We start from the raw sequence: 16056 nt of genomic DNA on the forward strand, positions 1-16056 counted from the left end.
TAGGTTACAGAACAAGATACTTGAGATCTGTGTGATCACTCCACATTCTGGATAACAGAAAGTAGACTTATCTTTCTGTAAAGATGTATTTCCTATAGCCTACAAAATAACATGGATAGATTATGCAGAAGATCGTATAATGATCACCTGATGCCTCCTGTCAAGGAAGAGATTTTAAGTGGCGATATCATATCTTTTCAATCAACAAAGCATCAACAAAGCATATTTTACATAAACATATTTTATTTGTTTTAACAAAATAACATATTTGAACCATTTTTCAGATTTTTTTCAGTTATATTATTGTCTGAAAAGTGTTTCAAATATGTTATTTTGTTATTTGAAAATGTTTAAATTTGTTTTGTTGATGAGAAAATATGTTTCTCTATTTTTCTTATTCTTGTGAGGGGGGATATAATATATTGTTTTTCGGCACTCCTATGTGGGATCAATAAAGTTCTTATTTTTGCCATCTGAGAAAATTAAATATATTATATTTGGTTCCTAACTGTTTCCCAAGTATATTGGTGCGTCTGTGAATGAATAAATGACACGTAAAACGTACATTTCTTTGTAGAAAGGCGCTTTATGAAAATAAGTCCATTTACTTGTATTAGTTTACAGCGCAGTCTTGCCACATCCAATATGGCGGCGACGTCGACGTATCGCAGCAGCAGCCCCACACCTGCTGGATGGCGTCTCTTGAAGCCTGATTTATGGTTCCGCGTTACACCAACGCAGAGCCTACGCCGTAATGTGCGCACGTACGGTACGGCGTAGGCTCTGCGTCGATTTAACGCGGAACCATAATTCAGGCTAACGTCGACGTGAAGCGATGGAGCCACTGTTCAGCCCGGCGCTTCACAGCCAGAGACATCAGTTTGTTATCGATTTTGTAATGAAAAGTAAACCCAGAAAGGCAAGAACAAGAAATTTACGTTTTAGAAACTCTGGGTGTTCAAAACCAGCATCTGTTTGGGCGATGTTTCCTAACAGTAACCGTAGCGAAAGTTTTCACCGAACAAGTTGAAGTTACTTCGATGGTTAACATCGATTAACTACTTAAGATATGTTTTCAAATGTGGGCAACCTAATTTCAATCGATGCCCCGAACTGATTTGACTGTACTTGACGTAGTTTAAACCTGATTATGTATTTAAAAATGCTGTTTTCTTGCAGGTGGCAGACTTGGGCTGCGGTGAGTGCAGCCTCCTGAGGAAGCTCAGGTTTCACCGGGAAATTCAAGTTCTGGTTGGAGTTGACATAAACGGGGCCAAAATACAGAAAAAGAAGTATGTACAGTGCTCTTTCCAAAAAAATTATACCTAGATTTTATTATCAATATAAAATCTTATTTATTTTATTTTAAATCTTTATTTAAATCTTTATTTATTCATTTTATTTTAAATCTGTATTTAAATCTTTATTTATTTATTTTATTTTAAATCTGTATTTAAATCTTTATTTATTTATTTTATTTTAAATCTGTATTTAAATCTTTATTTATTTTATTTTAAATCTGTATTTAAATCTTTATTCATTTATTTTAATTATGACTTTAAAATAAAAGTCATAATTATGACTTTCTATCTCATAATTTCGACTTTCTATCTCATAATTATGACTTTCTACCGTGGGGATATTTTTATTTTAAGGCTAAAATTTCATCTTATTTTTTTCTTTTACTGGCGGAAATGAGCTTCCTTTTGGGGGAAAAAAAATCTTTTTTATTTAGTATGAAAAACAATGGTCATTTGCATGTCTTTTCCTTATATCAGGGTTAAAACATTACTGTTTACTCAAGCGTACTCCTAAATTAAATACTTACCTGCTGTATTCTACTGCCCTTATTTTTAACAGCTTGTGCTTTATTATTTTACTTCTTTTCTTATCATCTTATTCTTATTTTTTTCAATCTTATTTGTTATCTACTGTCTAATTATGTCTTGCTGCTTTTAATGTCAATGTAAAGCACTTTGAATTACCTTGTGTTGAATTGTGCTATATAAATAAATTTGCCTAATTGCCTTATATAACCATTGTGAAAAATATGTATGCTGATTATTCTGCATAGAATAAATATTTTAACTCAAGGTTGGAAAGAAAATACCATCCTTAATAATCTTCACCTCCTTTTATAGATATGAAATTGCGAAAATGAAATGGCCAAAACCTTGCTTAGACTCTTCCACAACTGTCTTAGAAATCTCCTCTGCGCTTGTATGTTCCTTCAGGCATAAATTGGCTCCTATATCAACTGAGTACCTGCAGCCAAGCTTTGATCAGCTTCGTATAGAGATGTACCAAGGTTCTGTCACACGGAGAGATGCTCGCCTGAAAGGATTTGACCTGGTGACCTGTATAGAGCTGTAAGTGGGTGTTAAACCTTTGAGGCTGAATGTCTCCCAAGTTCTTTATCACATCAGTATTAACGTTGTCTCTCCATGTCATGTCTCAATGTAATTTTGTTTCTTCTCCGTGCAGCATAGAGCACCTCACTCTTGCCAACGTGGAGCACTTCTCTGCAGTAGTTTTTGGTTACATGACCCCTGTCACAGTTATTGTCAGCACCCCAAACTCTGAGTTCAACCCGCTTCTCCCTGGACTGTCAGGTTTTAGGCACAGTGACCACAAGTTTGAGTGGACCAGAGCAGAATTCAGATCCTGGTACAGTACAGTGTTTTATTGTTTCATTGTCACACTCTTGGAAATTGCCGTGGGCAGTGTAAAAAATAAAGCGTTAATGCAGAGCATAGTGGCTTAAATGGATGAATTACACTAAAGTAGCACATTATTAATGATTCTTCTTTTAATATTAAGAAATTAACAGTATCTTGTTAATCTTTCTTCCCCCCTCAGGGCTCTGAAGGTGTGTTTGGAGTATGGGTATGAGGTAGAGTTTACTGGTGTTGGAGAAAATATGCAGAGCCAGCAAGACAGAGTTGGTTTCTGCTCCCAGATTGGCGTATTTCATCGGATTGGCGGGAGAGATCACTACAACACATTACCTGGCGATGATGCAGAGGACATTTTCTCATACACACTGGTGAGTATATAAATGGTTCTTTAATAAAACCGTGCTTCATTTTGGACAGAAGACTCCTTTCATGCCTCACTTGCCTCTCATGTGGTTTGGCACTCAGGGTGTTGTTGTTAGCGGCAGTGTTAAAAGGAACCCTGGCTATTAAGACATGTAGGTCTTAAAAGATAAATGTGGTATCAATTATAACAATGTGATATAAAAAACCTTGTTGATGTCTTCGTTTTTATAAAATTTGAAAATATAATTTAACTCGTAGGTCGCCATTGTTGTTTACACCGCAATACATTCTGGGTAGTGACGTCAGACGGTGGCCCCTGCTAGCCCCCGTACACTGTTTTGACACCCAGAAACAGATGAAAACACATTGTATATTTTTAAAGCAATTAGATTATTTTATGTGTTTCTAACAACATATTTTAGTATAAGAGAACAATTGTGGCTAATTAGGGACTACAAGTCTTAAAAACCAGGGTTCCTGGGCCGCTCGGTGGCGCAGTGGGTTAAGCAGCGGCTCATATACTGAGGCTACAGTCCTCCTGCAGCGGTCGCAGGTTCGAATCCCGGCCTGCGCACCTTTGCTGCGTGTCGTCCCCATTCTCTCTCTCCACCCCTTTCCAGTCTGCATCTTCAATAAAGGGCCACTAGAGCCCAAAAAAATCTTTAAAAAAAAAAAAAAAAAAAAAAAAAAAAAAAAAAAACCAGGGTTCCTTTTAAGGCATACTGTAATAATGAGTTGAATAATTTTTTGGGTGAGTCCAATGCACGGTATATGAGGTTGCTAAATCTTTGAAAAGAACTGTCTTTCTATCAGTTTTAGGAAGTAAGCCCTAAATAAAGCTCAGCAATAATAAAAATGTAAGAGTTTCCTTCCTAATGAGAGCTTCCTAGAATTCCCAGTCAAAACTAGGTACACAGTCCTATCCTGTCATTTGAAATGTGCAGATGTGTCTGAGTTTTTGACTGGTTCTGTCTACTATGGTCGCTTGATGCTGTGGTGCCGGAAAATGCTCAGCCAGCTGTCTCATATTTAGTAGGGCTGTCAATCGATTACATTTTTTTGATCGCCATTAATTGAATGATTTTCATTGTTTATTAAGCTCACAATTTTATTAAATGTTCTGTTTACATCAAAAATATATTTTTAAATTGCAATAATACCGGAGCAGACATATTATCCTTGTTTTTAAACAAGTAGTGGTTGTTGTATGGTTTGTCAAAAACGTCCTGAAAGTCTAGAGAGGGCACATTTTGGCCTAACAAGCAACAACTGATGATCTGAGTAATCCTGACACAGAATAATCTCCAATTAAACATACCCTTTAGTGAAGCAGTTTTTAATAAAAATATTTAAGTCTGGTTAAAAAAACTGCTTTGGATTGTATTGTTTAAATTCACACCCATGAAGTCCAAAGGGGGTTATGTTTTTTTTTTTTTTTTTTTTTAACCACATCAGACAAGTTTATCCAAAGACGTACATTAATTTTACAGTTACATCCCTTCTTGTTTCTCCAGAGTACAGGTTGACCCGAGGGTAATTTTCCTGGAATGTGTTAATCTGTTAAATATAATAGTGCCATTAAACAGAATTTGCTTTGGTTCCCTAAAATGTGGTTAAAGTTGCCGTTGCAATCCATGTTTGAGACTCCTGGTTCTGATTTCTTGATTTGTATTGATCTCTTTCAGCTATATACTATAAACTACCCCAGCCTGCACGACAACAACACCTTACGTAAAGTCCTCGTGGGTGAAGTGATTTACTGGGCAGAGCAGATAAAGAATAGGTGGATGGAGGAGAAGACTGGAGAGAGAAGCTGTGCTTTTAGTCTTTGTGAAGCCGTACGAGGACTGCAGGAATTACACATGGAACCACACGAGGAGCTGAAAGCTACAGGTGAATAATATCAGATAAAAAAACATTGGTTTTAGAGATTCACCAATCCACTATTTTTGTGTATTGATCCAATACTGGTATATATCCTATGATAACCAATACTAATTCTGATGTCGACAGAGATTGTTTTTGTTTGGTTTTTTAAAATTAATATTTGCAATAAAAATGTAAAAACTGCATGAAGAATGCACAACTACCTTATCCAACTTTTCTGATAAGTGAAAAACATGAATACATCACTTAAACATGATAAATAAGTAGAACTCTTTCAAGGATAAAGACTTAAAAACAATTTAAATCCAAATACAAACCCTTGATTGGTATCAGCATTCGATTCTTGATTAAGGAATTATCTCAGTATCAGTTTCTAGTATTTATACAGATTTAGATTGGTTCCATCTAGGGCTGGGCGATATGGACCAAAAGTCATATCTCGATATTTTCTAGCTGAATGGCGATACTCGATATATATCTCGATATTTTTTCTGTGCCATAATTGGGGTTTCCCCCAAATGATTATAGCATAGCATCTCTGTTAGCTTCATTTTTTTCTGAGGCAAACCCTTAAAAAAACAGTCAGTTTTAATACAAAGCCTCGTGCCAAATGTCACACAGGTTCCTTTATTAACAGAGGTCTGCACAATATCAAAATGTATAAAACAAATGAAATAAAAATAAACTGCCTGCATATATAGAATAAAAATGCTTCTTGAATAAAATAAAACAAATATCCCTTTCCTGCATAACAATTAAATTAAAATACCCTGTGCAATTAATACAATGTAGACAGTAACAGGCAGACTTTTCCACTGAGGTTGACAGTTGTGCAAATAACAAAACATTTGTGCAAATCTCAAATAAAACATTCAAGTCAATTTGTCACAAAATAAGCTATATCAAAATCATAAAAAAATAAATGTAAAAAAAATGTATTTATTTATTTATTTTTTTAAATCGATATAAACGATATTGTCTCGTACCGTATCGTTTGAAAATATATCGATATATATTAAAATCTCGATATATATTGCCCAGCCTTAGTTCCATCCTTATTTGTCAGTATGCTCAATTTATCATGGAGGGGGGAAGTATCCATTTCTCTTTAATGCATAAAACATTTTATGGACAGCGTGTGCAGATGAGATGGAGGGTCCGGTGAATCAGTGTAAAGGAGGTGTGTATGACGAGAAGGAAGACAAGTGGGATGAGATGCCATGGCCAAAAAGCCCAGAACAGCAGGATTCTTGTGCAGTGAACAGGTGCGTTTTCTCAGTAATGATGGAGAGGATTCATAGCACCATGCGACGGAGATCACAAACTCTGTAGAAGTTTAATCTCAGTACCAGTGTTGATCTGAAATCCTCTCACCACACTGGACTCTCGATTCCTGAATGAGACCGTCACATAGGCCTGTGTTGAAAAAAAAATCGATTTCCCAATTCTAAATCGATTTTCATCTTAATTCCTAAAAATCGATTCATATGTCTAAAGATTTTTTTTTTTTCCTTTTATTTATTTATGTATTTTTTTTTTCATCATTAAATTACAACTTTTGGTTATTTTTTTGTTTATCCCCAAAAAAGGAATCTTTTGTTGGACACGAGAATAACTGGTGCCATGTTTTTGCCTTTAAATATGTTTAAAGTTATGAAAACATTCAAGTTTTGGTTATAATTGCATAAATTGTCTATATTTCATTACTTTATATACTGTCTTGGGGTTACATTTGCAAAAAATGCTAAAAAAAACCAAATGCTCAAAAATTAAAAACCAAAATAGACCGAAAATGGAACAAATAAAAACGGAATGTGGGAAAAAATAAAACCGATTTCATCCGTCTCTGTTTCCTCCCTGGATCTGTTTGATAATTCTGACCCACATGATGTTTCTGAAAGCAGTTCTATCAGCATTCTGGGAGCTGATTGGGCCTTACAGCATCATTAGCTGCAATACTTGCTGTTTAATCTCAATATAATACTAGTAGTAATATTTTGCATAACTACAGTCATAATTAATGCAACAGCTCAAAAAACAGTTTTAATAACACTAACCCAAATCGATATCGGAATCGAATCAAATCTTGATAATCGATTCTGAATCGGAATCGAATCGATTCTTGACATTTGAATCGATCCCCAGCCCTACCGTCACACATGTTTTTTACAGATAACTCTTGTTTTGCTGGATTTAATGACAATGTTTTTCCTGGCAGATGTGTTTTTGTCCCATTATCTGCGCTGTGGTCCTGCTGCCCCAAAGTCAGTGAACTGAGTGGAAGTGTTAATAATCTACAACATCTCCTGATGGATGAGCCTGACGTTAAGCTAAGTCAGGATGGCTGTGCTGTACTTGTAAAGGTCCAGGAACAAGGTACTCTTTTATCAGTTTTGTGTCTTTTATTACATTGTCTATGGGTCCCACTGTGTTGTTGCTCCTGAACTTACAACTGCCTTTGACACTGATTTGAACTTTGACGAAGACAAGAGTGCAGCTGATGATCTCATATAAACTGGCCAGTAAATGTGCAGTAGCAATGTCTGCCCTGCAGATGTCATAATTCTGGCTATTTCTCCTGCAATAATGACCCAGTTTTGGTACACGGAGTCACCACTTGAGGTGTGGTAGAACTGAATCCAAGAGAGAGGCATTTCCTCAGCAATAAACCCAACATGTCACTTATTTAGATTAAATTAGTTGTGTTACCTGTTTGCATTTTAGTGTTGAGGTTGCAAATTGCATTCATTTTCTCAAATTGTCTCCTAAAATTACAAATATGACCAGAAATATAGCCATAATGCTGTAAGGCTACTTAAAGAGAGGTATTCACTGTTGTAAAACTGTGCCGCTTTGATGGTAAAGTTCAGTTACCTTCCCGTCAAGTTTTTTAGGACAGGCACACACTCCTTAGCTTTTGCAGCAGGATTTGAAATTGACAAAACTATCAATGACAGCAGTGGAGATGAGAGCTTACTTCACCTCAACAGGTTAAAAACAATAACTTGAGTACAAATTAATGTCAAATTATTTTATTTCTAAGGTGTTAACTATGTATAAATATCTCACTGATTGCAAAGATCTTAAACTGTAAATCCCAAATTCCAATTACCGTATTTTCTGGACTATAGGCCGCTACTTTTTCATCGGTTTTGAACCATGCGGCTTATACAAAGGTGCGGCTATTCTGTGGATTTTTCTTCCACCGCTCGGGGCGCTCTAACCGGAATTAGAACCAAAACTAAGACAAATTTAATGCGAAAAAGAATACGCTACTTCTTCTTTAGCAGATAGAAGTAGGTAGAAGCAGATTTCAAACAGATAAATAGATAAATAAATACTGGTTATTTTCTCTTGGTTCTGTCCCGTTTTAATCAGCAAAGTTGCTGCCGTGTTAAAAGACACTGTTAGGAAAGATCTATTTAGGTACAAACATGTACATCATTTTACAGTTCAAAATCCTTCTGTACATGTAGTAAATATCTAATCTAACATAAATATCTGTGGCTTGCATATCTTTTTTTTTTTTATAAATAGAGCGGGTGCGGCTTATATGCAGGTGCAGCTTGTAGTCCAGAAAATACGGTACCTTTTTTTTTTTTTAAATGTCATTGCCAGTACACCAGTGGGAGTAAAGCAGGTTCCTTCTTTCTTTAAGCTTATATCATTACACTGAAACAGTGCACTATATCCCAACTGTAAGTTTTATTCGTTTTTCTGATTGTTTAGTGTGGTCAGATAGAGAAGCAGAGGTTTACGGGGATTTGGACGACAGTGGATACACAGAAGCCAGCCAGTGTTCCCACAGTGTTGAGCAAGAGGAAAACTGGGAGACAAATTATTGATCTGGAGGATTCAGCTTTGTTGGCTGGACAAGTAGGTGATGTGTTTGATGTGTCTACTGAAGAGGAAATCAACAGTGTTACCTCCGCACAGTATGGCTTATATTATAGGATGCCTGCCAGCTTTAAATTTGGCATGTGCTGCTTATGTTGGACAATTTTCTGAAGAAAAATTGAACACTGGCTCCTAAAATATGAGAGCACAGAACAAAGATGACTTAAACAGTTTACATGTAAATGGTACAATAAACCTCTACATCAGAGAAAATGTCAGAATTTTTATTTTTGCACATTATGGACACTTAAAAAAAGAGGTATTTTAAACAGTTTTATTAAACAGTGCCAGGTAGACATTTTATGTATCCAGTACATTTGTTAGGGAAGCAAATATTGGTCAAAAGAACACGTCTGTAACAGAGAACACTTGACAGTGTCAGAACAGCACAGAACATCACTTTACAAGAGAATACAGTTTTATATAGACGACAGCTTCACAGAAGAGAAAAAAAGCAACCATGTTTGTAACAACATGTTAGATACCAAGATGAACATACCTGTGTCACACAGGTAAAACAAGTGATTTTCATTCCAAAAGACTCCACCCCCCCACACATTCACACACAGACACACACACAAATACTGATTTAGACATTTGGAAGCCAAAAAAAAAATAAAATTCCCCCCAAAAGAATCATACAATTAATTCCAAACTGTTGTGCAAAGACACTTTTCCTCAGACAATAGCATGTTTATCAAAAATATGGCACATCAGCAATGAAATATTAAAGAAACCCAAATATTTTTTGAACAGACAATTTCCAAAACAATACATAAAAAAAAAAAGAGACAAACATATTGAAAGCACTGAGTAACTTTTTACATTGACATGTGCAGATTTCTGCTTTTAATGAGAAGTACCAGAAATTGTTCTTATGACATGGAAAAGAGGTTAAGAGATGGAACCATGTCAAATTAAGAGAAAGGAAAAAAAAAGACAAAAAAACCAAACCCCAAACAAAACACATTAAGAATATGAAGAGGAAATTTGCCAAAGCCATTACCATTAGATGGACATCATAATCATGCAGAAAATGCCAACATAAAACGGAGAACACTGACGTATAGTTAAAACACCACAAACTCACTTGTGCAGATACTGATGTAAGATGTTTATAGTTTCTGGATGATGCAGTTTTCCTATCCTTAATGTCGACCTTTAACAGATGAGTAAAGATGCCATTTAGTCTGTTTTTACTAGTTAGAAAAAATGCCTGAAGTTCTCTCTAAATGTTATCCTCACAGGCCACCAGGTAATAATGTGCTGCGTACCTCAGCAATTTGTTCCAATACACCCTCCTAAAAGGCTAGAAATGTTCATTAGGAGTGTGTTTGAGGATTTAAAAACTCAGCTTATTTATTAGTTGCAATATGCATAAATCTATCTGGATGCTTGAGATAATGAAGGGCAGCCCTTAGTTCCAACCCTTTGACTTGAAGCTACAACAAATACACATAAACTACTGGTATATCATAATGGACCTTGATAAATAATAGTTCTGTTGAATCATTTCTTGGGAGCAGACCACTTTACTAGTACTCAATCTTTCCTGTCATAATGCAAACAAGCTGCAGATTATGGATCAGATGCAGATAAGTCAAACTTTTGATGCGTCTTCTTACTGATGTAAGGCTCCCCAATCAGCAAGCTAGCTCTCAGTGAATGAAAAACAGGTGAAAAGCATAGACACACAACAGGTATACATCCTTTTAGAGTGTAAATTCATTTTGACATTGCCCTACAATGTCAAAATTAATCAACATATCGCCCACCTGTTTGGAATATATTGCTCTATTAAAAACAAAGCAGGGATTTACAACAAAAGTAAATCACCCTAAAACAAATACAGACTAGAGAGGTTATAGCTACTTATTCTTGCATGTCCTGAATGGATTTGGCTACTGTCTAATTAAGAAATGTGACAGGATGTGATGGAAGATACCAATTAAGGCAAAACAGGTTAGACTAGTTGTGGTTTCACCAGTGTAGATTTCCTGTTGTCTGGTAGTGTACAAAATAGAATGTAGTTACTGTGGTTGGATCGTCATTTTGCTTCATTTTCCTTTTTCCTGAAACTAAATATTAGCTGTTTTAACCGAAATCGTACATTTCTTCAGCATTACATTTGTTTATATGGTAAGGCAAATGTCAAGTACATTGAAAATAAGAGGAAAAGCAAAAGAACATACAAAAGAACTCACAGTCCATATTAACAGCTCTGTGTAGTAAAATGGTCTCACTTTTTAAAAACACCATCTGAGTACCAACATAATCTTTTTAGCAGCTAACGGGAGAATTTTAAATGGAACATCCTGTTTGAAAAGGAAGTCCGAAACAAACACAGACCAAGGAATGTATTAAGCACTTAACAGTATTGGTTGTTTTTTATTTATTTTTTATTCCTACTAAGATCTTATCCATCTGCCATCTACAGAGAAGTTAATTTTGTGAACCCAGATTCTGTAAAAATGTTTATCCGGGTGGAGTTTTCATAGTTTTTCTGCACCCAGACAGAGCAGACTGTTTGGGCTCAGAAAGCCAAACTTAATGCATCTTGATAAATTTTGGTATGATCTGATTTAATCTTTCCTTTTTTTGTGTGGTCTGCAGCGGCATGTCTGAACATAGACAAAATCTGTTTACATTTTTGTTCTGATAAATGTCAGTGCAGCCACAGTGCTGTGTAAGCAGACGTGAACACGAGAGCACTATTGTCATGTTAACGGTTCAGCGCGATCTGAATTGACACACTGTGCATCAGTTACTGTGTGTGCTGTAGGAATGCAGGCAGAGGTGGAAACAGACTTGTTTCTTTTTAGTTTTAGACGCAATTACTGTCAGTCCATGGCTGAGAGGCTGCAGGTCTAACGCTTTATCACCACCTGCTCGTAAGCTCCAGCACCGACCCTGAGAAGACATAAGGAGACAAAATTAATCATACGTAATGAGTCACACTGCACATTATGTCTTGGAAACGGGGGTATTTTCTTCTTGCACTGGACAAAGCAGAGTCAATGACATTCATGTTAATATTTCTATCAATCAGGTTACTTATTAATTTACATTGTACTCGGTACATTACATTCTACTCTGTAATTTTCATTAATTTGCATTGTATTATTCAATGTTCATATTATTATTATTATTAGTATTATTTAATGTTCATATGCACTGAAAATTTATGTTAATATTTTCAGGTTAATTGATCCATGTAATTCTTTGTATAAATGCTGTATTGTTGATTAATTGTTTGATTTAATGTGGACCCCAGGAAGAATAGTCTTCATATTTATGAGGACTAATGGGGATCCAATAAATAATAAATAAAATAGTAATATTGTAAATGTGCTTATTGACAAATTGAGACTTTAACAATAAAACCCTTGGAAATAAATAAAGTAATAACATGGGTTGCAATGTACTTAATGTCAGTGTGTAGGATTTGAGGTGATTTATAGGAGGAAATTGAATATATATCAAGATAGATGCTTTCATTGGTGTAGAATAATGTTTACATTTTTTTAAACCTGGCACTTATTTAAATTTCCACGAAGCAATCTGACTACATCAGACCTGGTAACGTAGGTCATATTGAAAGAACTGGAGAAGCAGACACAGCAGTGGCGGGTTCACCTGGGGTCTGATCAGCTGTTCAGAAAATCCAATAGATCACATTCTGAAAAACAGCGCTGATCAGACTTTCCAGCGCCATGTTTTTACCTAATATTTGCTCAAGCAACACATTTTCCAAATACAATCTGAGCCAAATGAACAAGAGAAAACAGATTTTTATTCTGTCAGATTACTCATCAATAATTTACATTTTTCCTATTCACCATGGTTTTATTAAAGTATAGAATGTTTATTAGCTAAACATTCATTTTTGAATTTACATTAATTGATAACACAGCATCTGAGCAGAAATGTGATTGTAGTTGGTGTTACTCAAAATGATGTAACCAAATAAAAAAATAACTTGTGGCATTGTGTCGTAATCCATGAAACATTAACAATGTTGTCGTTCTGAAAATGAAGATCAAAGAAAGTGGCCGCATTGCTTCAATCCACAGCTGCAAACATTCAAGGAGACTTGGAGAAATATATAAAACTGTTACAAGAGCTTGACTGTGTTACTAGCATTAAAGGACCCACAATAGACCGGACTGATCAGATTTAACGGATGGATTCCAGATTATTCATGTGAAAGAGGAGTTTACCAATACAGGCTAGTTTGTGGGTTCCACAAGGGTTTGTGCTTGGATTGATACGGTTGTCAATCTGATGTTGTGTAGTTTACTGTCCCATGTGATGTGAATGACAAATATCGTGTGGACACTGGCTTCCTCAATCACTTCTGACTCAAGAACATCAGGTGATGACCAATGTATGTCTGACTGAACATCGTTTTAAAAGATTTATAAAGCAGTTAATTATAAAGCAATTAATGTTGCATTAATTAATTAATTAATGTGCACCTCGTCCCTAAATTGCTGTAAATTGCAAATTTCCCCTCTGTGGGACTATTAAAGGATTATCTTATCTTATCGTAAACTTGTAAGTGCAATAACTTTGTGCAATATTACACAACACTTTTTCTATCCATATAATTCATTTTTTTATGGCACTGCACTTTTTATTTTTATCTTTATTTAAAAATTTTTGTATCTTAATATGGGTGTTTGGCTTTTGGGGTGTTTGATCTGTAAATTTGTCCATATTAACTGCATTATTGTTAAATTATTTGAATATAAATCATTTAGTTAAGTGACCAAACCTCATGGATGAGTCAGCAAACTAGTTTTTTTTTTCTGCAAATGATGGTCCATGTGTGGATGGTACATAAATTATATTAACTTCTTGGCAATGTCTTTAGGCAAGGCAAGGCAAGGCAAATTTATTTATATAGCACAATTCAACACAAGGTAATTCAAAGTGCTTTACATTGACATTAAAAGCAGCAAGACATAATAACAAATAGATAAGAATAAGAAAAGAAGTAAAATAATAAAAAGCACAAGCTGTTAAAAAAAATAAAATAAATAAAAAAATAAGGGCAGTAGAGTACAGCAGGTTTAACTTTACCTTTTTTTAAACTGAATTTTTTTTCATTTTTTCCCGGCTGACTCCACATCTATCTTAAAGCAGGGACTGTCATATCACAGGGCAGTCAGAGCCAGTCAATGAACTTTTCCCTTGTAAAATGAACCAATTGTTTGAGGCAAATGAGGTGAGGGTGACAACAAGCAACAGACTAACCAAACACAAGAACATGACAACCTGCATTCTTTCGTCCTCAGTCAGCAGTCACGCTCATGACAAGCACACGATGCAGACGCCCATTATGCGGGCACACTTGCACACAGACATACACCTCAATCCCTTGCTGTTTTATAAATTGTGCTCCCAAACCATACTGGTGGACATGATTACTAAATCATTCCACTTTGACAAAAAAGGGTTGAAGACATGCCGTAGTAATAAATGAAGTGACTCCTGGGAGAAACCTCTTAAATTTTGAGATGCCTGTTATACAGGACTGTCTCAGAAAATTAGAATATTGTGATTTTCTGTAATGCAATTACAAAAACAAAAATGTCATACATTCTGGATTCATTACAAATCAACTGAAATATTGCAAGCCTTTTATTATTTTAATATTGCTGATCATGGCTTACAGCTTAAGAAAACTCAAATATCCTATCTCAAAAAATGTGAATATTCTGGGAATCTTAATCTTAAACTGTAAGTCATAATCAGCAATATTAAAATAATAAAAGGCTTGCAATATTTCAGTTGATTTGTAATGAATCCAGAATATATGACTTTTTTTTTTTTTTTTTTTTAAATTGCATTACAGAAAATAAAGAACTTTATCACAATATTCTAATTTTCTGAGACAGCCCTGTAGTTTTAGAAGTGGGAAGTGAAGAGAGGGGTGTTTAGTTGGTTGCAATCTGCAACTTTGCAAGCTAGATCACAAAATCCCACACAATCCTTCTTTAGGGATTAAAATCAAATCATTGAAAGTTGTTTTATTATGAAATGGTAATTAAAATTGATTTTAAGGCAGTTCCAGAGTCTTTACTGGTATAAATATGCATGTGTGTGTGTATATAAATGGTACAAGGTTTGACACTTACCTGGTTGGAAGGTGATGACTTCCAAGAGCTGTACTTCCTCCAGGCCCGACAAAGAGACGCAAGCCTTCTTCTGAAGTAGACAGAGTTTGAGAAAAATGGAGTCAGTACACAATGTGCTCGCAGCCTTCTGTATAATTCTTGTCATGAGGAGCAGCCAGTTGCTAGGCAATCTAAAAATAATCATCTATTGACAGCTTCTCTTTTGAGCTTGTTGAGACCTTGGAAAGAAACACAATGCCCTCCTTAAATACACACAGTCTCGTGTGATAACAATAGCATCATCTTAATAATTCTGTTCTGCAAACTCACTGTGCTCTTGGCAGAAAACTGTACTAATCCTGAATAAGGCTGGCATTTCCCTTGATTTTTAAATGCAATGTCAGAGCTTACTATTACAACCAGTTCTGTTTCTGGATATGGTTGCCTTTTTTTTTTGTCAGAAATGTTATTACCTCAAGAAATTAGGTATGGGCGGTATGGACTAAAAAATGTATCACGATTATTTCTGGCATTTATCCCGATAACGATAAAAATGACGATAAAAAAAATACCAACTCAACTGCAACTTTTAACTATAAATCTATCTCGCTCTCAGATCCGCCATGTTTGTCATCAACGGGAATTTATCTTTCCTTCCTTCCTTCCTTCCTTCCTTCCTTCCTTCCTTCCTTCCTTCCTTCCTTCCTTCCTTCCTTCCTTCCTTCCTTCCTTCCTTCCTTCCTTCCTTCCTTCCTTCCTTCCTTCCTTCCTTCCTTCCTTCCTTCCTTCCTTCCTTCCTTCCTTCCTTCCTTCCTTCCTTCCTTCCTTCCTTCCTTCCTTCCTTCCTTCCTTCCTTCCTTCCTTCCTTCCTTCCTTCCTTCCTCCTGCTCTCTCCTTCCTTCCTTCCTTACTTCCCTTACTCACTCCTTCCTTCCTTCCTTCCTTCCTTCTCCCCTTTCCTTCCTTCCTTCCTTCTTTCCTCCTGCTCTCTCCTTCCTTCCTTCCTTCCTTCCTTCCTTCCTTCCTTCCTTCCTTCCTTCCTTCCTTCCTTCCTTCCTTCCTTCCTTCCTTCCTTCCTTCCTTCCTTCCAAAAATCAGCTTTACACGAA

At 35.7% G+C, this 16056-nt stretch overlaps 2 protein-coding genes across 2 annotated transcripts in view; one reads left to right on the forward strand and one right to left on the reverse strand.

The window, feature by feature from the left end:
- The first annotated feature begins 835 nt into the window (after nt 1–835).
- On the forward strand, nt 836–8773 carry henmt1 (HEN methyltransferase 1). The gene is made up of 9 exons (XM_061738992.1): nt 836–919; nt 1180–1292; nt 2235–2369; nt 2485–2667; nt 2860–3046; nt 4727–4934; nt 6064–6193; nt 7147–7304; nt 8667–8773. Exons 1-9 carry the CDS (start codon nt 836–838, stop codon nt 8771–8773), a joined length of 1305 nt encoding a protein of 434 aa, XP_061594976.1.
- Nucleotides 8774–9046: 273 nt separating this feature from the next.
- fam102bb (family with sequence similarity 102 member Bb) overlaps nt 9047–16056 on the reverse strand; it is a 30795-nt gene continuing 23785 nt past the window's right edge. The window contains exons 10-11 of the mRNA XM_061738633.1: nt 14969–15038; nt 9047–11735 (exon numbers count right to left, since the gene is read on the reverse strand). Coding sequence (XP_061594617.1) covers nt 11693–11735; nt 14969–15038 — 113 coding nt within the window. The 3' untranslated portion in view covers nt 9047–11692. The remainder of the gene's footprint in view (nt 11736–14968; nt 15039–16056) is intronic.

The sequence above is a fragment of the Cololabis saira genome, chromosome 13 (assembly GCF_033807715.1).
Source record: "Cololabis saira isolate AMF1-May2022 chromosome 13, fColSai1.1, whole genome shotgun sequence".
Lineage (NCBI taxonomy): Eukaryota > Metazoa > Chordata > Actinopteri > Beloniformes > Belonidae > Cololabis > Cololabis saira.